This window comes from Neurospora tetrasperma (assembly GCF_000213175.1).
Source record: "Neurospora tetrasperma FGSC 2508 unplaced genomic scaffold NEUTE1scaffold_6, whole genome shotgun sequence".
NCBI lineage: Eukaryota > Fungi > Ascomycota > Sordariomycetes > Sordariales > Sordariaceae > Neurospora > Neurospora tetrasperma.
The window spans coordinates 2,384,395-2,407,293 of NW_009799104.1; the positions used below are offsets into that span (position 1 = coordinate 2,384,395).

The following is a 22,899-nucleotide window of genomic DNA, read 5'->3' on the forward strand; positions in this document are numbered from 1 at the left end:
GTCTGGAATTTGAGCCGGGAAAGAAACAGCGGAAGAAGGAATGGTGCTCTTATATTATCGGTTCTGTTTGCTTGTCGTCACTTCTCAGTTTCGGTTTGTTGTATCCTTTGAGGTGGTGTATGTGTATCTGTAGCCGTAAGAGTCCCGCCTCTCGTTCTCTTTGAAGTTGGTTTGCCGTGGCACAGGCCCGCCCGTTGCGCCGAATTTCACAAGCCGGAGAAAAGAAAGTCAACCAGTAGTGAAACGAGAAACAGGTTAACGGTGACGAGTTTGAGAATTGTTCGGTGTAGCGTGTGAGAGTGCCGAGTTGCAAACTGGATACACCTATGGTACAATACGAAGAGAGTGGCGTAACCGAACTTGTATTCCCCTTCAATGTGAACGAGGTGTTCCAGCAAAGGCAGAGTCAATCGACTTCATATATCGGGTTCGTTTGGTTGAGTGGTTTTAGGCTCCAGATTGTCGGAACTCCCGACTGGAGGATGCGTGGGATGAACGGTCAAGTCGACATAAAGAAAATATCGGGCGTTGAGCCCTTATATACTCTGGTGTATGGATTCATGAAGAGTAAGGATACGTTAACCGCCAGGCAGCAATACAGTCAGCATGGTAGTAGCTGGGTTAAAATACCTCTGAAAGAAGTACCTTAGTAGGAGGTGAGCAGAGAAAGAGAGCAAATAATTAAACCGAGTAACAATCTCCTGGGCCGCCACTTGGACACGGCCAGGAGAGTGTACGCGCCGTGAAGGTATTATGGTACACATAGTCCCTTGTCATCCCATGCATGTGATGTAAAGAGAATTGGGAGAGGGTCTAGCATGATGTTGACTAGAGCGAAGAACTGGTCTCCACGTATCGGGTAAGGTGCGAATCAGAATCAGGAGGGTCAGAAGCAGCCGCAGCATACATCAGCATAACGCAAGGGCTCCCGTCAGCACCGGGTCCCAAGAGAGATGCAGCATGCAATGCAGTAGGTATTGCTGTAGGTTAGGACAACCAGTTGCAAAGCAAACCTAGCCACTGGTCATGAATGAAAGGTGGCTTGCAACCGTGATTTGGCCTTGCAAGGATACTGCAGTGGTGGCCGGGTCTCCAAAGTCAGAAAGGGGAAATCCTCAACAGCTCTCAATTCATCGTCACATGCAACCGTCCAGTAACCCTTACAGCGCAAGACGGGATGAAACTGCATGGCAGAAGCACCCGCACGAATTGCAGGCCGGCGGTGACAGCGAAACAGGAAACGTTGGAAACCTGGCGATACCGCGGCATGACGCATGGTGCAAGTTCGGAATGTACCTAGCTGACGACTCGACAGCTGTCCCCCCCGGTTGTGAATCGCGGCCGTCCTCATTCGGGAACATGGTGTCTTTGCTGACCACCCACCGAGAGTGGACTCCCACGCCGTTACTCGTTTCTTTGAAGGGCCATGCAAGATCGAACCCAACCTCCCGGGCAGTCCCCAGTCAATCAATCTGCTGGGGTACGGCGTAAATCCGCAGGGTGCTGAAGACGACAGAGATTCGTTGACAGTGACAACCACTGCTCGTGTCGTGCCTTAGCGTATGACGAACGGATGGCAGTGCGGTTTGAGGTTTGAGGCAGTGAAGCTGCAACAGGCTGAAAGATTCAAATGCTGGTTGGCAGAATAGTGTGGGGTAGAGGGGATGTGATGTCGGTGGAAGGTGGTTGTCTGTCTCACCTGCCCTCCATAATGGGTCTTTCTGAATGCCTGACATCGAATTGTTCCAGTGGACGATAACCCCTAAGCCTGTTTTAACCGGCGGAAAGAGACCCTTTGACGGGGCCTAGAACGTTTTGATAATATCCCCGAGTTGCTCCCCGAAAATGAGGTGGCTTGCTTTTTTCAACTCCTGATAGCCGAGTCCGACACTGCGCGTATTCTGGCACATCCATCAATGGCATCATCGTTCAGGCATGGAACCAAACAGACTGTTGCATCTCAAAGAGAACGAACCAGCCTCAGTGACTTGTCACATCTCGCTAAGTGGTAGGGCTGAATGGATGAGATTTGGTATCGAGGTGTTTGCGAAAGCGTTCAAGGGTTTGGAGGCCGCTACAGTATTGCTGTGTACCTACCTTATTACCCCACATTTTACCTCGCTATACATTCACCAATAATGAGTCCCATATGGTCCGATGAACGATAAACCCTGCTTCGGGACGTTTGAGGCCGCGGCAGTGCAGTGCAATTGCAATCCTCGCCGTCATCGCCGGCCCCGTCACCTCGGCAAGTGCAACTGGCGGCCTCCGCATTTTTGGGTCAAGTTCGGCCCCACTTCACCACTACTCCCGGATCACCACTGATCAGATACCTCACGATGACCCCGCTTATCACACCGAGTTACTCATTCAAGTACAACCCAGCAATGCCTGACACTGAATATTCAACTGAAGTCTACACTACGTAATATTCGTTTGATAAATAATATAGATCCCATTTCACTAACGTACAATACAGGACTAGTTTGTTTGCTTCTTGGTTCTTCTTACAATGATGAGGGTTCCCAACGCCACAGAAGTATCTCTCCGTCCTCTTCAGAACGTCAAGATACCCGCTCACAGCATCTATCCGCGAGAATCTTGGCCGCTCTTCCAAGTCTAATAAGATCTGGCTTTACTGTACCAACCTAACATACCAACCACGGCTGGATTGTATACCAATACAACTGATCAACGCAAAAGATCCTCCAAAGTATTCACCTGATTTCTCTCACAGCTTCAGCTGATTATTTCACTTACCGCCAAGTTACTACCAAGAAAAAGGTAGTTGGTTCTTTTCTGCCATCGTTTAACCAATTTAATACATCTGCAAAATTAAATGAGAATTTTCCGTAGAGTCGGCAGTTTACATGGAGCAAACAAAGAAAGTAGTTGACGTTCGCCAAAGGTATGATGATGTATGCCGGACGAAGATAAGATGAAGAGAGAGCGAGAGGGAAAAAAAAATAAAAAAATAAAATAAAATAAAGGGGGGGCTTGATAGTTGGTAATCTAGTGTAACCAATAAATAGTTTATGGGGATCACTTAATCATTGCGTGTGGTAATTCTACAAAAACATACTCGAACACAGGATCTCCATCACATAGGCATATAGCCCCTCGTAGCGGGTCCTGACCGCATATATAAGGTACCCAAGACCAAGTCATTCCCAGTCTATAATTACAGTGTGACTCATCCTCAGCAAAAGTAAAACCACACATCCTACTCAATCAGCAGTCAACCTCGTCTTTTCATCCATGTTGCCCATTGTTAGGCTATTTATCATAACAATGTCAGTGTTCACTCAGGCATAAACACCTGAATCCCAACTCCATCCTGCTGGAAATGACCTCCTCCTCCTCCTCTTCCTCCACCACCACCACCACCTGACATCACCGGAGGATGAGTTCCCGGTGTTAAAATATGCGGAGGATGATGAAAGCTCCCGTGTCCATGTGGTGTCATTGGTGGTATCGGTGGCGGAGGAGGACCACCCATATTGAACATCGGTTGCCCCGGGTACCCGCCAGTGGGAGGATGAGAAGTAGGAGGAGGGGGCACCATACCCGGAGGACCAGGTGGGAATGGACTTGGGCTAGCACCAGGGCCTCCGGGACCTCCTCCTTGATAATTGATTTCGTTGGAAACACTTCGACTTCCGTCGTCCGTTTCTTCTTCATCATCATATTTCCCCTCGTCTTCTTCTTCTTCTGATGTAGCACTCGGCGGTCCCTGTCGCCCCCGATGTCCATGTCCATGACTGTGTCTGTGGCTACCACCGCTCTTACTCGAGTGTTTTGAGGAACGGGATTCCCTCTCACTCCCACTCTTGGGCGGCTTCCATTGCCTTGCCGCTGCTACCTGCGCTGGTTGCTGCTGCTGCTGCTCTCCCCCTTCGTAACCAGCACCAGACCCATGGCCACTAGTCCTTGACTCAATAAAGTAAAACTCCTGCTTTACTCTTCTACAGTTACTGTCGCTACTGACCCACGAGAGCCCCGATCGTCTAGAGCGTTTGGAACTACTGGCGCTGCTCCTCATCTCGCAATCCAGATCTCCCGATGTGTCGTTATCGAGATATGTTGTCTCGTAAACACGCACGGCTTTGACCTTACGCGGGTTTCGACCGCAAAAGTAGACGAGCGCACCGACAGCTGCGCAATCGGGAACACGCTTTTCGCGGCAGGTGCGAATGGAGGAGCCGGAGGATGTGGAGGAGGCAGACGCGCGGCTTGAAGGTCGGAATGACATTTTGTTTGATCGGTTTTGGATATAAAGAAAATATAAGTATAATATGTAGCAGTGAGGAGAAAGATCAAGCGCAGTTGGATGTTATGTGTCTCTTTGTAATGGCGAAGGAGGGCGTCCAGTTCTGGTCGTGAGAAGTGTTGGTTTTAGGGTTAGGTACTTGTGTTCGTTCGAGCAAAATCAGTCTCAGAAATGAGACACAGGGCCAATTCCCCTACAAAGCTTTGCTGATCGGACGAAGAGCAGAATAGAAAACCTCAACGACACAACTGACAATGACAAGCTTGTTGGATGTGAAGAGAAAGGTCAAGAACAGCAGTATAAGATAGCTGGGGACGGAGATAAATATCCAGACACAAACATGGACCGCACTATTGCAAGAGTGTCCCCTTGGAACACACCTGCCGTGACGGAGCAATCAACCGAAACCATCGCGCCCGCATTCGAGTCATGACGAAATTGTCTTACAGCCTTGCCCCTGTATAGAACGTCGTTTGGAAAGGAGCAGGCCTTGCCCGACTGGGAGGAATGGTGTGTTTTCTGTCTGCCTGCCCGTTCATCTGCATGTTTCCTACAACGGAGGCATGGGGATGATGGAGACGGAGACCGAGAGACAGACCAGCGTCAACGTCAAGAGGTGTTGTTGGAAATACTTGCATTTGTGCAGGTACGTACAGCTCCTGGCCCTCAGGAACGGGACTAGACTGGACTTTCAAGTTGTATGTGTGGTTCGTCATCGGCCATCTGGTTCGTCGCCGTTTGGAAATGTCTAGTTGGTGATGTCCACTCCCGTGGATGGCGGCAGGATTGGGAGGGTGTTGTAAGGGTGTTGCAAGAGAAGAGAGTGCTCCTCAGTCAAGGCGTGCTGGGCAACGAGCTGGATTGAAGCCAGGCCTTAAGCCGGCGCTCACCGTGCCACGCTCCGATATCAAGACACTGGCAACACCATCTGGACTACATGGCGCATGTCGGAAAATAAAACACAAAAAGCATGACATTCACTCGCTTTGATGCCATCTGCTTTGATGAAGAACTTGGAAGGCAGGAAAAGGTGCGCGGCCGTCCTGGCATCTGATAACAGACGTAGAGCAGCTAAAAGGGTGGGTGCATTCGTTCTGATCACAAGCTTGGCGGTCAAGATGCGGTTACCCGTCTGCATGCTTCCACTTTCTATTCCCAAGGCCACTGACTGGAGATGCAGGATTCCAACCGGATGGGCATACATCCAATTATTAACACTTCTGCCCCGCTTGCCCGCCTACTTCTCAAGGACGTGCTCATAGACACAAGCCTCAAGCGCCGAAAGCTGTGCATACGAGAAACCATAGAGGATTGATGGAGAAGAGATGGGAGAACGAGGGCCCTCTAGGGCCAGACGGGCAGCTACATTCCAGGTTGCTGGCACCCAATTAGAGACTCGCCCGCCTTCGAGGTTTTTGTATGTAACATGCTGCTACTATGCTTGCTTGTTCAAGCTGAGTGGTGGCTGGCGTACCTGTTGACGCAGAGAGCAGTTTTGCGTGAAACCTCTAGGAGTGTTTTGTTTCTTTTCGTTGCGGGATGGAGTATAAGGCATGACGTGATGAGCGAGCTACGGTCATGTCAGGACCATATGGCTTAGCAAAGCGCTCAGTTTTCCCTTGATCCATTCTTATTATCGCCCTTTGCCTCGTCTTTCTTTCCTTGGCGGTGGTGAATCACACACACTTGCAGGGAAGTAAAGAGTCGGCGTCTTGGTTAGAGTATTAGCTGTTTAGTCACAGGGAGCACAAGCTCAGTGGGCCGGGAAATCAGTCATGAATTCTGATGGAACTTGAGGCGGAAAAGAGAGCCGGCTTCGTATGGCTCTCATCTTTCTGCTCTAGTCCGTTACTAGTTGAGGGACTCGAAACCCCTTGAACTCTGAAGCACGAAAGGCTTGAGGATAAGTGGAGAAGTCTTTACTTACAGCAGAGAGAACGAATATGTAGTGTTTGCACCAAGTAAGCCCAACTCGCGTGGGTGACAGGCAAAATAGCCGAACAGATTGCTACTGACCAAAGGAATATTGACCTGGGGTGCGGTTCGGCAGTCTGTAGGACCGTAACAACGGGCCCAACTCTGCCGTCTCTGGCCAGACTTTTGAGCCAGTCATGGTCATGTGTGGGCAAAGAAGAGATCGTACCAAGCAGGATCGTCTCCCAGCCTAATACATAGTATTGTTCCTTCAAGTCTCTTCATGGTCAAGTGCCCAGACCTCCGGGTGTACCGGCTGGGAAGCCCGGTGAGCTCTCGTGTCACCTAGACCGGAAGACCGGCGATGGAATGGACGGGACATATGTATAAGTTTGTATCATGATCTTGTCTTCTTGGGTCTCCAACTTGCCCAAGTCAAATAAGGCTCGAGCCAAACGAGGAAATGCGCCGCCAAGTTGGAGAGAATAGTTGCGACAGGGAGTTGTTGTTGTTGTTGTTGTTGTTGTTGTTGTTGTTGTTGTTGGGTGACATTCAGTCCACAGCTTGCCCGACTCGACACTTTGACAGCGGCTTTGGCGCTGGGTCAAGTTGTGCTTGAAATGGACTCCACCGAGAGCATGTTTCTGAACCCACAAATATGGCGCTCAAGGAGTGGAGTGGGTCTAGCCACATTGAAACATCAAATCGATGTCGAGAAGCGGAACGCCAAAACGGAGCCAGTGGGGCTTGGCATTTCATGGCATAGAGGTAGCCAGGACACGAAGGGAATGGCCAACAACCGATTACTGTAATTCCACCGACATTGCCTACTAGCGTAGTGTACAATGGGAAATCTCGACGATCTTCGGCCATCACGAAGTCTCTTGAACGGTTCACTGATTTAATTTTATCCATCTTTCCAAGCCCTGGTAGTGTAGGTATCTACCCACACCATGTGGCGGGATTCTCTATACATAGGTAGGTAGTGTACATGTCCGTTGAATGTCACCCAAAGCACCAGTTTCAACACGAAGCCCAGCTGAATGCAATGTCCAAGTCCAGCCGATGCTGGCATGCATCATTACCTTGGTTGCAATGGATGTGCAGCTCGGCGCCCCTTCCGCCCATCATCTTCAACCTTCAAGTGCCGCCAAGCTAAACTCAATGGACTTTTGTTACTCTGGGGTTCTTGACTGGCAAGAGGGAGCGGCCGGTTCATCTCGCCAAGCCTTTTTCCCCTCCGGGACTGGAGAGAAGAACATAAAAAGCTTGGCGGCCGGACCCCCCCAGCCCGCCAGGAACGGCACCGCTGCAACCTCAAATGGAGCCACAAGGAGTGCAACCCTCCCTAACAACACTTGTTCCTGAATTGTTCGGACCCGGGGGGGTTGTGCCGTTCGGTCTGTCTTTCTCTCTTTCCACCCTTTCCACAACGTGGAGCTGGTTTTCTCTTGCTTGATCTCGTCCTTTTCCTTGGACACACAACCGGCCAAAAACCAGACGGGAATGATCCATTCTGCAGCGCATTTTGGCCCCATTGCAATTTTCAGTCTGTTTTGCGCCTTCCCAATCCGTGCAACCCCCAGTTTCCGCAGCCCGATCCTTCCCAGCATTCATTGAATCCGGACCTTCCATTTTATGCCCTCTCTTGGCGATTTCACCACTTTACTCGGCCAGAGGCAGTCGAAAGCTCACCCAGTCTACTCCACTCACGTACCTCCCTCGCTACCGCTCTGCCGCCTTATATTTCAACGACACTCCTTTCTTACGGCGAGGCGCATAACATAGGGGGAGGACTGTGCCATTGTCTCCCAAGCGGGCGGTCAATGGCCTTTAGAGGCCCGATGTACTTCTGACATCGACTGACGTTATTGACTTTTCGCATCGGGGCCGCTGAGCGCCAGCGCACACCAAATCCAAGTCCACAGCGGCCATGGATCCCAGCGACAGCAAGCTTGGTCTGCCAGAGAGGAGGCGATCACGGAGGACGTCAGTGAGGCATTCGCTGACTCTACGGACTGAACGAATGGACGAATTTCCTCATCCAGAGGACCCGGCTCTGGCTTCGGTAGCAGACCATGACATGCGACGCAGTTTACCGCATGACCCCAGCCCAGTGGTGGTGGCACTGGGGCAGGAATTGGGGGACGAGGGCGTGGGCCAAGGAGGTCGTCAGAGTAAGGCAAGGATAACGACAACGTTGCCAACATCTACACCGATACTACCAGCGCAGCCCTTTTCGCAGGCAGAATTGCGGCCAGCTCAAGAAAGTTCATCTGGGGCGAACGCTGGTATGGCAGCGACAACTCCTCTATCAACGTTGGCCACATTCTCTCCGGAACTACCACAGGCCCCTCTTCGTCCACCAAGCCCAACAAAACCAGCAAGCTCAGCAGCAGATCCCCTGGCCTTGAGACACGATGGCGCAACGAGCCCAAACCTATCATCCCAACATATGGGCATAGATGCCGCTCATTCCGCCAGTGTTAATGGCCCAATACAGCCGCCAGGTCCCTCTCACGTCTACGAGCAATATACCCGCAACTTACCCTTCGGGCCACCACTGGGTCTCTCTTCTGATCCTTTACCAAGGGGTTATCCCTATCACGGACCATCCGATCCTTCTCCTTATCACATCTATCCCCAAGATGTGCATAACGCCCCCCAATACGGACGAGTCGTAACTCAGCAAGGCGAAGTCCCAGTAGTCGACTACTATGGCCCGTATGGGCTTCACGAGCCGCTGCCACCCTACACCGAGCGAGACAATACAGGCCTAGGAGGAAGCAGCTCGAACTCTGTCGACCCTTCCCCTGCGCCGGTTGCTGACAGCGCTCCCAGTTCCGGTCCGCCCAATGCCTTTACTGCTGTCGTTTCTTCTTCAGCTCCTGATGCCGCCCCCGCATCGTCCCCTCCATTGGGTCCTGACCCCGTTGAGGAAGTGCCGGAGGGTCGAACAATACCGACAGCGCAGCCAACACAGGCACCACTTCTGTCAACTCAGACACTACCCACCACACAGGCATCACCGACAACACAGACGGTAGCGACAGCACAGACAGGTCAAACGGAGGAGACAGGGCCGGTAGCGCAATCGGGGCAAGCAGAGGTTCTTACTGGCGCTGGAGGTCTAGGTCTTGCAACCAGAAATCCGGAATTTGACTCACTGGACGATCTGCGAGCTCCTCGCCCCCGTGCTTCGACGCGAAGTTTCAATTCAACCCACAGTAACGACCAGATCGATAGGGAAAAAGCCGTCTTGTCAGAAAAAGAAACACCTTTCAAGCGTTGGATGAGAAAGCAGTGGTGTTTTGGGGTGGTTCCTAATTGGGCTTTGGTTCTCTCGTTATGCCTTCTGGTGATTGTAGGGATCGTTGCCGGCACGGTTGCCGGAGTTTTGCTGAGCAATCATGGAAAACCACCACCCAAGGAAAGCCATCCGTAAGTTGATAAGCCACGGCCCTGATAATCCGACATCATATTAATTACCATGCTAAAATAAAAACAGAAAACCCTCATCGGGGACAACCTTTCCCAGCAACGTGGTCCCCATACCAACTCCAACAGATCTTGCTCCGCTTCCAACAGGAACCTGGGGTATACCTATGATGCTCGACAAAGCCTCTAGTAACTGCTTTAAGGATCCTACACAGTCGAAAAGTTGGGACTGCCATTTCGTCCCCTCGGGCATGTACTTGTCGCTTGAACATTCCGCCCAAAACGGTTATACATTCACGATCAACTGTAACCACTCTCTCACCATGTTCAACAACGTCTACTCATACGGCGAGCAGCCTGCGTTGCTCGTGAATCCTCGGGCACTGGTGCTGGTCAATGACACGTCTGAAGTTAATCGGGGCCCTGCTTGGTTCCAGGCCGTCCCTTACATGAAGACCGTCATTCTTCCCCACAATTCACTCAACATTACCACTACAGAAGGTACGGCGAAGATGCGCCGTGGATGGGGTAGCAAGGATTTCAATAAAAGCAAAGGCAACGAAGCGCAACCAGGAGACAAGCCTTGGATCTGCAACTGGCCCCAGACAACGTTCGAGCTCTTTATTTTTGCTCAACAGAACTCGAGCTGGTCGGTCAACACTCAAAGCCTTCCGCCGCCCTCGGTAACCTCCTCTGTCCCAGCTTCGACGGACTCCACGACAATGACAGTAGTGGTCACGAAAACAGAGACCGACCACCTAGTATCACCGACAGCAAGCCCGTTTCCATCGTCGACTTGGCCACCGGACGGCTACAACCACTACATAACAAAGTCACTTGGACAACACCTTCGGGATGGCGATGTGGACTATCATCCCCATAGACACCGTCAATTTGAGGCCGACCATCACGGCCAAGAGTCCTTCTCGAGTGAGACACCATCATCAACCTCCGGGCCTGCGCCTTCCTTCGCGTCAGGCCTGCTGGGCACTGGGCCCCGTGGCGATGGGTTCGCTCCTCCGCCCCCAGGCTATCCTCGAGTCATCAAACTCGAGGAACGCCGCTATTCCGATGCGCCGATTCCGGAATGCACACAGTTCGAAATACTTCCCTATGGACAAGCCGCTCAGCCCGTTCGCGATGAAAACGGAAATATGGTTGTCGTCACCATGTATCCACCGGAGGCTACAGAGACTAGCTCACCACGCTCATCACGTCGCTCGGTCAAGAGGTTCACGGACTGGGACCTTGATTTAGATGAAGAGGATGATAGTCCGATTTGGAGCCCGGAGGTTTTGCGGAGGGGTGAGGGGGACGGAGGATTGTCATACGCAAATGGTGGCGCTGTTTCGTATGGAAGCCAGTGTAACTGTGAGTGGTTTGTTACATGAGAATATGTCCTGGAAATATTAGCGTGGTAGTATCCGAAGGTTTTCGTGGGGCTTTGCATAGCGGTTTGCATATCGGTGGATTTTTCCATTACCAGGCGTTAGTTTTGGACATATTAAGGTTGGGTGGAGTGGAACTGATCTTTCTACGTACGCCATGTACTTATTCGTGAGCGAGTGATGCTTGTAGATTGGATATCACTGATGTCGTGTTCATGAAAAATTCAAGTGTATAACAGATCAAAAGAACGCCGTACCCCATGCTCCCTTCTAGATTGACGTTGGAGAAACCATCCATTATATATAGAGCATCATTTATCGCTCAATCAGACACCGGGCCTCGTCTCCGCCTTTCGCTGTTTGTTCAAAAAGCCTCTGAGAGGTTATCGAACGACGGGATCTTGGACACGTCGCAGTTGAAATCTCTCTGATACGCCTTCTCAGGCAAAACACCGGCAGCCAAACCCTTTTTGTAGCTCCATTGATACCTATTATGGCACTTCATCAGTAAAGAGTTACAAGAGTTAGGTGAAGGAATGGGGTTTAGCGAGTCGGACGAGTTGAAGACAAGAAGTTAAAAGGAGGAAGGAAGTTTAAAAATAAAAAATAAAAATAAAAAATAAAAATAAAAACTTACGCGTCCTCAGTATCCCAAAGCCAATAAAACCACCCCCACCCTTTCTCAAAGCTATACATCTGCGCCTCCGCAAACATTTTCAAGAAGGTCTTGTAATCATCACTCCACTGATCCGGCGGCGCATTGGCAGCAATACAATCACACCTGCTGTCCGTGTAAGGACACCTTGGCGTCGACACATCGCTGCTCTCACTTCCCGTAAGCAGCGTCCCCGTCCACCGATTCCCCCAACCGACATTCGTCAAGTACTTTGCACAATCCGTATCAGCCTGGGACCACTCAGCCACCAGCGTCGGACCGTAACCCCTGGAACGATCCATCGACAGCTCCGTCTGCTCCGTCCACCCCTCGCACGCGTACTTGATCTTGTCGTGATGCTTGTACACAATCTGGTTGGTATTGAAAATGACATACTGGTGCACGTCGAGTGCGGCGCCGTCGCCCAGGTCTTGCAATTCACCCTGCCAGTTGGCGAGGCCGCGGAAGCCATCGCCAAAGACGACGATGGCGTCTTTGACGCCGTTTTTGCGTACGAGCGCATAGGCGTCTTCGATCCATTGGAGAACGGCGTCGACGGATAGAAAAGTCATTTTCGGCTCGTTGGCCAGGCCATAGTGGGAGATGATGTTCTTGTATCGGTCCTGGGCAAAGAACTTTGAAAGTCGGTTGTGGATTTCCAGGGAACGCTTGGCGTTGAGGTCGCCGTCTGTTCCATTTAACCAGCCGATGTAGCCCTGGCGGCCGGAGTGGTTCCACCCATTTTGGGAACCGGGGAGGCCGTGCAGGTCCAGGTTGACGCGCAGGCCGTACTTGCGGCACCACTCGATGGCGCGCAGGAGGTACCGCCATGAGGTGCGGAAGACGTACGGGTCGCCGTCATAGGTCTGCACGGCCCAGTAGGAAAAAGGTATGCGGACGTGATCGAGTCCGGCATCGGCGATCTCCTTGAAGGTCTGTTCGGTTACAAAGGTGGCGTAGTGTTTTTCGAATACGGACTCGCACCGAGAGCCAAGGTGAGTGCAGAGCGTGTATTCGTCGACGATGCCCAAACGCAGGTCGTAGGCGAAGAGGGAAGGGGTGATGAAGGGCTCGAGACTGAGCCAGCCGCCGACGTTGACGCCTCGGGCGGGTCGCTTGGAGTAGTCCCCCCAGGGCTTGTTGAGAGCTGGGACCTGGTCGTTGGCGGCTTTGGAGTCGTCCCACTGGGAGAAGAGACCCATGACAGGTAGGTCGCCGACTGTCTGGGCCGTGTAGGTCAGGTTGAAGTCGGTCGTGTCGGCCCACTTGAAGGGATTTAGCCAGGTTGGTGCGTCGGCGGGGATGTCGTCGGGTGAAATATCGCCCAAGCCCTGTGAAGGTGTGTCGTTGCTACCCTTGCCGTCGCCGTCGTCGGACTTCTTTTTGCTGACAGTCACGGCGATAATGATGATAATGATGACGATAACCACACCGATACCAACCGCAATCCACAGCTTCTTCCGTTTCTTCTTGGGTGGTGAGGACCCTATATCATCGCTCATCTTGTCCACGGATTCATAACCACTGCTGGACGACATACTTGGCCCGCCATGGCCACCACGGAGATTCTGAAATCTCGCCATGAAGCCGCCTTTCTCTAGCATGCCACCGCTGACGTTCCGTGCCCTTATCCCCTGCTCAAGCATAGGACCGCTTGCAACCCTGAGCCGGCTTCTGTCCTCTCCTGCTCTGTTATCTGGCCGTAACCGCTCATAACTTTTGGGTTTGTCAGGCCGGGCATCCACAACTCGGTAACCCTTGTCGTCACTGTCTGTTCTCCTATGCGGGGTAAGTCGTTGGTACTCGTCGTCACTCTCCATTGCCGGGGCCCTTTTCCTCGCCCTTTCTTCTCTCTTCTTCGCCGTAAGATACTGGTACTCGTCGTCGCTATCGGGTGGCACCATTCTGGGCTTAGGTCGTGTTCTATCATCCCTGGCCGCATCTCTGGAATCCCGCGGCCTCCTTGAGGGAGCGTATCGGTACTCGTCCTCGCTTTCCACCGTTGCCACTCTTGGTGGCTTGGCCCTTGCTCTCTGTCTTTCCCTTTCGCGATCCCTTTCCCGGACTCGTTCCCTCTCCCGTTCACGCTCCTTTTCCTGCTGCTCTCTCTCCCGCTCCTTCTCGCGTCGCATCCTCGACTCTCTCCGGGCCTCGCGCATGCGTTCCCTTTCCCTTTCCTGCTCCCGTTCCCATGCTACATCCCTCTCGCTCTGAGCATCATAGCTTCGCTCCAGAGCTCGTTTGACCTCTTTCTTTGGGCTGGCTTTCCGCTTTGCATTCTGCTTGTTGAGCTGGGCCAGAGCTGCTGCTGAAAGGGTTGCTGAACTGCCGTTTGACGATTCTCCTCTGGGTTCTCCTCTGGTGATTGGCGGTACGCTGGTGCCGGGTTCGGGTCTCCTGCTTCTGCGCCTTGGCTCGCGACCGGCACGCTCACCACGCTCACCGTTATCATCACTATTCCTGACCGCTGAAGAGTTGCGGCTGCGTCTCTGCGCCGACTGTCTCCTGGGCCTGTAGTCCCGTTCCGGGGACGAATCCCTTGGGGGTGGCATTATTGTTGTGCGACCACCTCCTGAAACCGACTGCTGCTGTATGCTGAGAAGAGTGGAAGAGTCATGATAGGGAAACCCGAAGAAGCAACCCAGATCGGGGGTTCAGGAGGAGAAATCGTTAGTCCCTGGGTTGGAGCCGCTGCTTCGTTGCCCGCTGGGTGGAGTGGTGACGACGACCCCTGCCACGCTATCTATTTCCTGACCTGTTCCCTGCCAACCAGCTTCGCCGGCAGGTGTGTCCCGAGCTGAGGTGGTTCTGGCTGTGATGACCTATGCAAGGCTTCCATTCAGTGGGCAGTCCAGGCTTCAGGCTTCAGGCTTCACCAGTTGCAGTGAGGCCCGGCGTTTAGCAAGTCGCATCCATTGCGCCCAGCCTTGGTTTCAGCTTGGTCTAGCTTGGCTTGGCTCGTAGTGGGAAGAGCTGCCCTGGACGATACCTAGAGGTTAGGTACCTACCTAGGGGTAGTCAACCTTATCCCCCATCTAATTCGCCAACCTTTATAATGGTTCAGTCACAAATCAGGATTCAAAAGGCCACCAGGGGGAGTGGAATAGAAAGTCAAGCAGTTGAGAAGCATGTCTGATGGAACTGTCATCATATCATTCAGACACAGCATGGCCGCGTCATGCCGACTGATCTGTACCTAGCTTTTCTCCCATCTTTCTCACTTGGGATGAACCAGTTCCGCATGCACTGTCTGGTATTGTCTAGGTAGCAGGTCTCTCCGCTGATGGGAGGCAGGGGGGCTCGGCGGATACCGAAGCGCAGGCACCTGGCACAACCTCAAGGGGCAGGAACATGCACTATCGGAGCGACGCACGGACCGCTACACTTGAACTGAGGAACTCCAAAAGGGCGGGGAAGATGGATGCCGAGATGGATCCTGTCTTTCCCCTGTGCTCCAGCGGGTGGCCCGCACCGCTAATAAGGAAGGCATGGGGCCCCGCGCTGCACTTCTCATCATTTGTTGACATAACTCCAACAAAGCCGTTGCAAGCCGACCGACCGTTGTCCCGTTTTGATACAATGCCGCTTCTTTGGGAATTGTATCCCGTCGGGAGGAGAATTCTGCCATCTCCTCCTCTTCTCTTCCAATTGTTGTGGTGTGTGTTGACCTGATTGTCGTCTCATCATCTATCATTATTGCCATCCAGAATTCGGTTTGTTGTGGTTCACAATGAGAGGCTCAACTATCCGGCCCAAGGCGCAATGCCTTCGTTCGCTTTCCAAGGGCCTGACTAAACGTCCTTCGGCCGGTCTACGATATGTCCCCGTTGCTGCTACTCTGGCGCCGTCTCTCCCGTCGCAACGAGCGTACTCGACACACCCGCCTCATGCAAAGCTCAATCTTCCTACCGACTATTCGACAACTCCATTGCTTGCGCAGACATCCCAATCGGCGCTCAACAACCCTGAGCTGTCTCCCGAAGTCCGCAATGGCCCAACGAAGCGCATGAACATGTTCCAAGCTGTCAACGATGCTCTATCTATTGCCCTCGCCCAAGACGAATCGGTCTTGATATTTGGCGAGGACGTCGCCTTTGGTGGTGTCTTCCGCTGCACGGGAAAGCTTGCCGACACATATGGCGCCGACCGCGTCTTCAACACTCCGTTGTGCGAGCAGGGTATTATGGGCTTTGCCATTGGCGTTGCTGCCGAGGGAATGCGCCCTGTTGCCGAGATCCAGTTTGCCGACTACGTATACCCGGCTTTCGACCAGCTGGTGAACGAGGCTGCCAAGTTTAGATACAGGGATGGTTCCTGCGGGCGGAGTGCCGGGGGGTTGACGGTACGCATGCCCTGCGGAGGTGTTGGTCATGGTGGTCTCTACCACACACAGTCGCCGGAGAGCTTGTTCACACATATTCCAGGATTGCGAGTGATCATGCCCAGATCACCCATCCAGGCCAAGGGCTTGCTGTTATCCGCCATTCGCAGCAATGACCCATGTGTCTTCATGGAACCCAAGATCCTCTACCGTGCTGCCGTTGAGCAGGTGCCCACCGGGTCCTATACGCTACCATTATCCAAGGCTGAAGTGCTGAAGGAAGGAAAGGATGTGACCATCATCTCATACGGTCAACCCCTATACAAATGCATGGATGCGTTGCAAAAGGCCGAGAAGGACTTTGGTGTCTCAGTGGAATTGATTGACCTCCGAACGGTCTATCCATGGGACAAGGAGACCGTATTCCAGAGTGTCAGGAAGACGGGGCGCTGCATCGTGGTTCATGAATCCATGGTCAATGCCGGCATTGGTGCCGAGGTGGCCGCTGCCATCCAAGAGGACTCGGAAACCTTTGTTAGACTCGAAGCTCCTGTGGCTCGAGTTGCTGGATGGAGCATTCACACGCCTCTCATGTTCGAGGCCCTTAACATTCCGGATGTTGCGAGTGAGTAACTTTATCCTTGTACGAGTTTGGTAAGAGCGAAATAAGCTGACATGACATTAGGGATATATGCCAACATCAAGAAGGTGTTGAACTTTTGATGATGAGCGGGAAAAAAGGAAGAAGATGGGCAAGTCGTAGCGGGGCGTTTATAATAGGCGAGTTCGGTTCTGGCGGGTGCCGTCTTGTAAATACCGACAAATACTTGATCTTGTAACGATGCCTGTTAAAGGCAACTCAACCGACTGCCCTCAACAACCCCAAACCCTGCCATGTATGCCAGTGCTTTGCCATTTTCCAAACTCGTGATCTTGTAACTCAATTGTTGTCATCGTAGCAGTGTTCTTTTGTTTACAGAAGTCGCAAAGCTAAGCAGTAAGCCGGATTCAGGATATTACTTGTAACGACAATGCAGCTCGCCAGCTGTGAAGCCCCTTGACAGCTGTCAGCCTCATAAGTAGTATCCACATCCCACTTCAGGCGGCCCCGCAGCGGTTTGGTGCCATTCCATGCTCCCGTCCCACTGACGGCGGCGGACATGCCCAAGACGCAGCTCCATCATCTCTAGCAGCGTGGTACCGTTGATCGATACCAGCTTCACCAACTAATATACAACAAATCTACCAACCCACAAGTAAAGAACGCCGAGAAACTTTTTAATCCTGTCTATTTTCTTTTAATTACCATTAGAGCACGGAACCATGGCGTCGCACAAGGAAATTGTGTCCTCCTTTGTTGAGGGAGCTCCCCCTGGCGAGGTGCGCATCCTACACCGACACCAACGAGCCGAATTGCGTATGCTAACATGTTGACGTACAGCTCGCCGATGTTGTTGCAGGCACGATATTCCCCTTCGTCCTTGGATCGCGACCCTACTTTCTAACGATTCCGAGCTTTCAGACATCAAGGCCCTTACTAGCTCGACCCCTAATCTGCTGAACGAGCTTGGACCGGCGTTCCAAAAGTACAACGAGGAACAGTTCGCGACGGTGAAGCTCCCCGGTGGTAGCCAACCTGTTATCATTAGCTCCCATAGTTCTCTGGAGGATGGTCGTTACTACGACGTCGAGAGCTCCTCGAGCTTCGCCTACGACCACATTACTCAGGTTAGCCAGCCCACTGAGCAGCCAATGGAAAACAGCGACACATGGAACAAGTCAATAACCCAAGCGACTACAGAAAGCCAGCGATGTTCAGAGTCACGTCCTAGAAGGCGAACAGACCGACCTAGTGTAAGGAAAACAAGAACCCACGCAACATTCGAGGAGCGAAGGGCAGGGCTGATACCAGTTGCAGGAAATCCACGGTCAAGGGGCTTTCAGCCTACGTCAAGGAGCACTTTCCTAACGCCGCCTATGGCGCGTACCCGATAGAGAATGACTCCAAAATCGCGGTTGTTATTGTCGCGAACAAGTACAGCCCGAACAACTTCTGGTATGTCGCTTCGGAACGGAGCCGATTGCCTTGTCGCATACTACCCGCCTTTTGCGTTAACACAAGGTAACAGGAACGGACGTTGGCGCTCGCTATACATCTACGACCCATCCAACAACTCCATTGAGGGCTCCATCAAGGTCGACGTGCACTACTACGAGGACGGAAACGTGCGTTTGTTGACTAACAAGACAGTCACCGCGACCGTGTCGTCAGGCACCGGCAGCGGCATTGCCAAGGAGATCTCGGTGAACGAGAAGAAGTACCAGGAGGAGTTGAACAAGAGTTTCACAAGCCTCAGCGAGGGCGCTTTCAAGGGCTTGAGAAGACAGCTGCCGGTGACGAGACAGAAAATCGAGTGGGACAAGGTCGCCAGCTATCGCCTGGGACAGGATATCGGTGGTGGAAGCTCTAGGCGGTAATGGGTATATGGAAGGATGGACCTGAGTAATATAAGCCTAGGTAGTACGAAGGAGAGAGGGCGAGCACTGCTGGCAGTGGCCAAACCAAATTTAAGTCAGTACAGAAGAACCAAAGAAGGAAGAGCACAGCTCACTCAAGTTTGCTGTGTCACCGGCTGTTCGGGTGTGTCCGTGATCGCTGCCCGATGTTACAGCTGTGGGGAATTGGTTGAATGGGTCCCGCAACATTCCCTTGCTCTAAGAACGAAAACTTGTCTCGGTGATCTCCCCTCACCCAGCACTAAATAACGAAGAAGGGGACGGGTGTCTCGAGTGCTACACACTTGCCACACATATGAATGAGTGCTGCGGGAGCTGGAAAAACAAAAACGTGAAAAAGGTGGGAGGTGCTCGCGACGCAACAGGGCGATGGAACCGAGTCGCATACCCGTGGGTGCCGTGGGATGTTCCCGGTCGGGGTTGACGCAGTGGCCACAATTTTGACTCGGAGGAGTCTTGTTGAGCGCACATGTTTGCGCCAATCACACGCCTGTGCGTATTTTGCCTGTTTCTGATTCGGTCTAGCTACCTCAGAAGGCTGCGTTGTTTCGATTTTAGGCTTGTCAAGCTATCTCCGTCGCAGTACCCAGGAGCCAGGGCAGTGGAGGTCTTGTTGCTTATGCCCCCAGGTCCCCTCCAGTCGATCCAGTCAGTTCCCCGTGAAACCATTTTTTATCTCGACTTTTTCCTCTTTCCCCCTTTCTCTGTTCTTTGCACCTCGTCGCCGGCGTTAACTTTTCCTCCACGATCATTGCTTTCAGCGTCATCTCGGTCTTCCCATTCATCCGAATCACAGGGTAAGTCACGAAGCGCGCAATGGCCCGAATTGGGTCCTCTCCTGGCCTGTCAATCGGTTATCAGAGACCGTGCTGATGCTATCAACCACCTGTCCAAAAAGAAAGCCCACAACACCGTCAAGATGTCCGCCGAGTTCACCTACCAGGATGTTGCCGAGCACAACACCAAGAAGGACCTCTATGTCGTGATTCACGACAAGGTGTACGACATCACCAAGTTCGTCGACGAGCACCCGTAAGTTTGTCCCGCCTTCTGTGCCTATGTCGCACTCATAGCACGTCCCCTACGTTCCAGTCACGCCCCCCCGATCCCCAACTTTCCGCCTCCCCGTCATTGGACACTCGGCATCTAGAATGAGGAAACATGTGCTGACCTGTTTTTCTTTCTTTCGTGATACACAGCGGTGGTGAGGAGGTCCTTCTTGACGTCGCTGGCCAGGACTCCACCGAGGCTTTCGAGGATGTCGGTCACTCTGACGAGGCCCGCGAAGCCCTCGAGCCCCTCCTTGTCGGCACCTTGAAGCGCCAGGTAAGAAAGAACATACATGGCTTTGGATGCCATTCGCATGTGATGATAGATCAATTCCAACTGACATGTTGCTCTTTTCAACCAACAGGCCGGTGACCCCAAGCCCAAGGCTCCCCTTCCCAGTTCTCTTGCTCCCGCTGCTCAGACTGGCACTGCCACCGGTCTCGGCATTGGCCTCTACGCCGTCCTCGTCCTTGGTGGTCTTGCTGGCTTCGCTGCCTACCAGTACCTCCAGGCCCAGCAGGGCGCCACTGCTCCCAGCGCTTAAACGCATCCAATCGCAAATCTTCCGGTTGCTTACTGACCTATCGGCTGTCGAACCACGCCGTGGGAGGCACGGAGGGTCCGAAGAGACGAGATCCTTTTTCCGTTGGAGACTCCGGGGAAAGGATGAGGAAATCCTGCCCAAACACACGCGGCCACCAAGAATCTACGGAAAGCATTTCAACGACTTTTCATGATCAAGAGTCTGCAACATCTCAACGACGATCCTTGCGCAACTATTTTTCTAGGTGAAGCCGAGGTATCATCGAGCTCTTTTCTTTACCGGCGGGCTATCCTTTACCCCATCTCGACGGACATGAAACACCATGAAATGAAGATGTGTGTTGAGCGAGCCTGATTGCTTCTTTCGCTGAGAAGAACAGATCACTTCACCCTTTAACTAGGTGTTAGGATATATGGGAACAGAGAGGGATCTTTATGGAAATGAACATACATTGGTCGTTACTACCCAATTGTAATAGAGACGGTACATGTACATAGCACCGAAATACCCTTTGATGCACCTGCTTTGACATAACGTTGCCCCCAGAGTTCGTCTGTTAATAGAAGTTGCATTTGCTTACAACGAGCATCGATGCTTCTATCCCTATCTTGAAACGAGACATCATGGCTGTAGATTGGAATGCACAAATTAATGTTTGGAACTGCCATCTCGACTCAAATCTCTATCTGTTCCCGCTCACGTAAACTTGAAGTGCTAATACTCGTCACATGTAAGTTTCTTGTAGGTGAAGCCGCGAGAAACGAGCCTTGCCTGGGAGTTGTAGCCTTTGCGTCTCACATGCAAGGTACCAGGTACTTCTTGCGTCTTCCATCCACCTTGATGAGGGTTTGCACATCGTGTTGCTCAGTGATGATGGTGTACCACAATAAGTTAGGGTTTCTTCAGGGAAGAGATTTCAAATCGGCAAAAACAAATAAGTACAACCACCTGAAGAGTCATGAATCGAAACGCAAACCACCAAGCGAATTGGGAAGTCGCATCCCTTTAAGAGGTAGTGAGGATCACTTGCAAGGCTGAAGCGGCACCACTGCATTCATTGCACACGCCCCTCAAATTTAGGTACCCCGTACCCCATAGCGAATCACCGTGCCGTGGCTAGCGGCATCTGGAACCCCAACCCCAGCCCCAGCCCCAGCCGTAGGTTCCAACCGTGACCTTCCCGACGCATGGGCATTCCGTCAATGATTCCACTGCATTTACATATCCTGCGACCGACTTGCACAAGAAAATCAGTCGTCATTTTTGTTCCCTTTCAACGACGAAAAACCGCCCATCAGACCTCTTTACCTTTACGAACCACCGACAAAGCCTCTTCGAAAGCGACTCTGAACGCCCCGACAACACTCGTACCGGTACCCCTTCTGAACACCGACCCGAAACTTTATTGTCACCTGCCAAACCGACCGACATTCGAATTGCCCACGATGTCGAGCTCACTCGAGCGTCAGCAGGCGTCGTTCATGAGCAGCATGTCCGCTGCTTCCTCGAAGCTGGCGGGCACCAAGCGCGCTCTCGCCCCGCCATCGCCGTCGCCCTCGGTCGGCTCCGTCGCCTCGGCCGTCGCTGCCGGCAACGGCACCCCTCGCAAGGCGGCAGACCGCGTCGACACGCCCGCACACAACATCGTGTACTCTCAGCCGGCCGCCACCGGCACCGGCCTCAACATCATCACACAGGTCACATACGCTATCGCCTGGCTGCGCGGCAAAGATGAGCCGCGCACGTACCTGGAAATCCTGGGCCACCTTTCGGGCCTGCACTGGAGCCCGTCGTACCAGGAGGAGTTCGTTGAAGCGATGCGCCGCACGCGCGAGATTCAGTGGATTCCCGACCCGAACTTGAGCGAGCAGACTTGGCAGAGCGGGACGTATCTACACCGGCCCAAGGTGCCCGGCGTCCGGAACAAGACGCAGCTGCTGGCCTACCTACAGAAGAAGACAGACGCGAGCTGTGTGGGTGTGAAGGAGCTCAAGGACGGCTGGCCCGATTGCGAGAAGGCCATCAACGAGCTCGAGGCGGAGCACAAGATTCTGGTGATCCGTGTTAAGAAGGAAGGCTCGCCGCGCTATGTCTGGCTGGATGATCCCAGCTTGTTCCACGAGGTCGATCCGGAGCTAAAGGTCATGTGGCAGAAGGTCGAGGTGCCGGGAACCGATACGATTGTTCAGCGACTCAAAGCCGCATCGCAGAAGCCGGCGAGCGAGGATCCGAGGGACAAGATGACGGCTGCACCGAAGGCGGAGAAGAAGAAGAGGGCGCAGAGGAGGACGGGCAAGGCGACGAATACGCACATGGAGCATTTGCTCAAGGATTACAGCCACATGAAGCGGTAAAGGGGATTTTGCGTCACGTCGTGTGGGTCCCTTGGTTTCTCTACCGGTTTGAGAAGACCTTCAGACGGTCAACGGCAAATGAACAGTTGCGGAATCAGACGTGGTCGTTACGGCTGGCAAGTCGAGGGATCTGGTCGCCTCACGGCTACCTCCCATCATTATTTCGGAAACACATATGGGAACCTTTTTTTTTTTTTTTTTTTTTTTTTTTTTTTTTTTTTTTTCTTCGGCTTTTACATCCATACAACAATCACACGAACAAAGCATTTGGAAATGGCGTTTGAGAGGGAACTTCGCGGGACAATGGGGTTTTTTATACGGTCGCAATCAGAGAGACGGCTACGGGAGTAGGCAAACTCCTACGAAGGGAATCCGCAAAGAGTCATGGTATCCGAGTGGTATAATTAGTGGGTTCATTCGACTGTCTCTGTGGCCTTTTTTTTCCTCT

General features: G+C 52.6%; 10 protein-coding genes across 10 annotated transcripts; 7 read left to right on the top strand and 3 right to left on the bottom strand.

Moving 5' to 3' along the window:
- Positions 1-482: 482 nt before the first annotated feature.
- Positions 483-795, top strand: NEUTE1DRAFT_104016 (uncharacterized protein; the record flags this gene model as incomplete). Its single annotated transcript, XM_009856214.1, has 2 exons — positions 483-609; positions 728-795. 2 exons carry the CDS (start codon positions 483-485, stop codon positions 793-795), a joined length of 195 nt encoding a protein of 64 aa, XP_009854516.1.
- A 229-nt stretch (positions 796-1,024) lies between these two features.
- On the bottom strand, positions 1,025-1,351 carry NEUTE1DRAFT_104017 (uncharacterized protein; the record flags this gene model as incomplete). Its single annotated transcript, XM_009856215.1, has 1 exon — positions 1,025-1,351. The coding sequence occupies one exon, from the start codon at positions 1,349-1,351 to the stop codon at positions 1,025-1,027; it is 327 nt and encodes a 108-aa protein (XP_009854517.1).
- A 1,950-nt stretch (positions 1,352-3,301) lies between these two features.
- On the bottom strand, positions 3,302-4,252 carry NEUTE1DRAFT_132064 (uncharacterized protein; the record flags this gene model as incomplete). Its single annotated transcript, XM_009856216.1, has 1 exon — positions 3,302-4,252. One exon carries the CDS (start codon positions 4,250-4,252, stop codon positions 3,302-3,304), a length of 951 nt encoding a protein of 316 aa, XP_009854518.1.
- Positions 4,253-4,487: 235 nt separating this feature from the next.
- On the top strand, positions 4,488-5,368 carry NEUTE1DRAFT_49770 (uncharacterized protein; the record flags this gene model as incomplete). Its single annotated transcript, XM_009855580.1, has 5 exons — positions 4,488-4,633; positions 4,736-4,872; positions 4,941-5,000; positions 5,091-5,216; positions 5,301-5,368. Coding segments are annotated over 5 exons (537 nt in total), but the record flags the coding sequence as incomplete, so codon positions are not given.
- A 2,584-nt stretch (positions 5,369-7,952) lies between these two features.
- Positions 7,953-11,249, top strand: NEUTE1DRAFT_148871 (uncharacterized protein; the record flags this gene model as incomplete). The annotated part of the gene is made up of 2 exons (XM_009856217.1): positions 7,953-9,625; positions 9,693-11,249. 2 exons carry the CDS (start codon positions 8,118-8,120, stop codon positions 11,011-11,013), a joined length of 2,829 nt encoding a protein of 942 aa, XP_009854519.1.
- On the bottom strand, positions 11,228-14,316 carry NEUTE1DRAFT_88044 (uncharacterized protein; the record flags this gene model as incomplete). The annotated part of the gene is made up of 3 exons (XM_009856218.1): positions 11,228-11,498; positions 11,648-13,698; positions 13,912-14,316. The coding sequence occupies 3 exons, from the start codon at positions 14,215-14,217 to the stop codon at positions 11,375-11,377; spliced, it is 2,481 nt and encodes an 826-aa protein (XP_009854520.1).
- Positions 14,317-15,395: 1,079 nt separating this feature from the next.
- NEUTE1DRAFT_88048 (uncharacterized protein) lies at positions 15,396-16,849 on the top strand (the record flags this gene model as incomplete). Its single annotated transcript, XM_009856219.1, has 2 exons — positions 15,396-16,611; positions 16,672-16,849. 2 exons carry the CDS (start codon positions 15,396-15,398, stop codon positions 16,707-16,709), a joined length of 1,254 nt encoding a protein of 417 aa, XP_009854521.1.
- Positions 16,850-17,309: 460 nt separating this feature from the next.
- On the top strand, positions 17,310-18,464 carry NEUTE1DRAFT_48330 (uncharacterized protein; the record flags this gene model as incomplete). The annotated part of the gene is made up of 5 exons (XM_009855504.1): positions 17,310-17,366; positions 17,502-17,714; positions 17,788-17,840; positions 17,905-18,042; positions 18,116-18,464. 5 exons carry the CDS (start codon positions 17,310-17,312, stop codon positions 18,462-18,464), a joined length of 810 nt encoding a protein of 269 aa, XP_009853806.1.
- Positions 18,465-19,183: 719 nt separating this feature from the next.
- On the top strand, positions 19,184-20,635 carry NEUTE1DRAFT_118240 (uncharacterized protein; the record flags this gene model as incomplete). The annotated part of the gene is made up of 4 exons (XM_009856220.1): positions 19,184-19,300; positions 19,402-19,535; positions 19,703-19,829; positions 19,918-20,635. 3 exons carry the CDS (start codon positions 19,423-19,425, stop codon positions 20,095-20,097), a joined length of 420 nt encoding a protein of 139 aa, XP_009854522.1.
- A 907-nt stretch (positions 20,636-21,542) lies between these two features.
- Positions 21,543-22,451, top strand: NEUTE1DRAFT_49195 (uncharacterized protein; the record flags this gene model as incomplete). Its single annotated transcript, XM_009855552.1, has 1 exon — positions 21,543-22,451. One exon carries the CDS (start codon positions 21,543-21,545, stop codon positions 22,449-22,451), a length of 909 nt encoding a protein of 302 aa, XP_009853854.1.
- Positions 22,452-22,899: the final 448 nt, after the last annotated feature.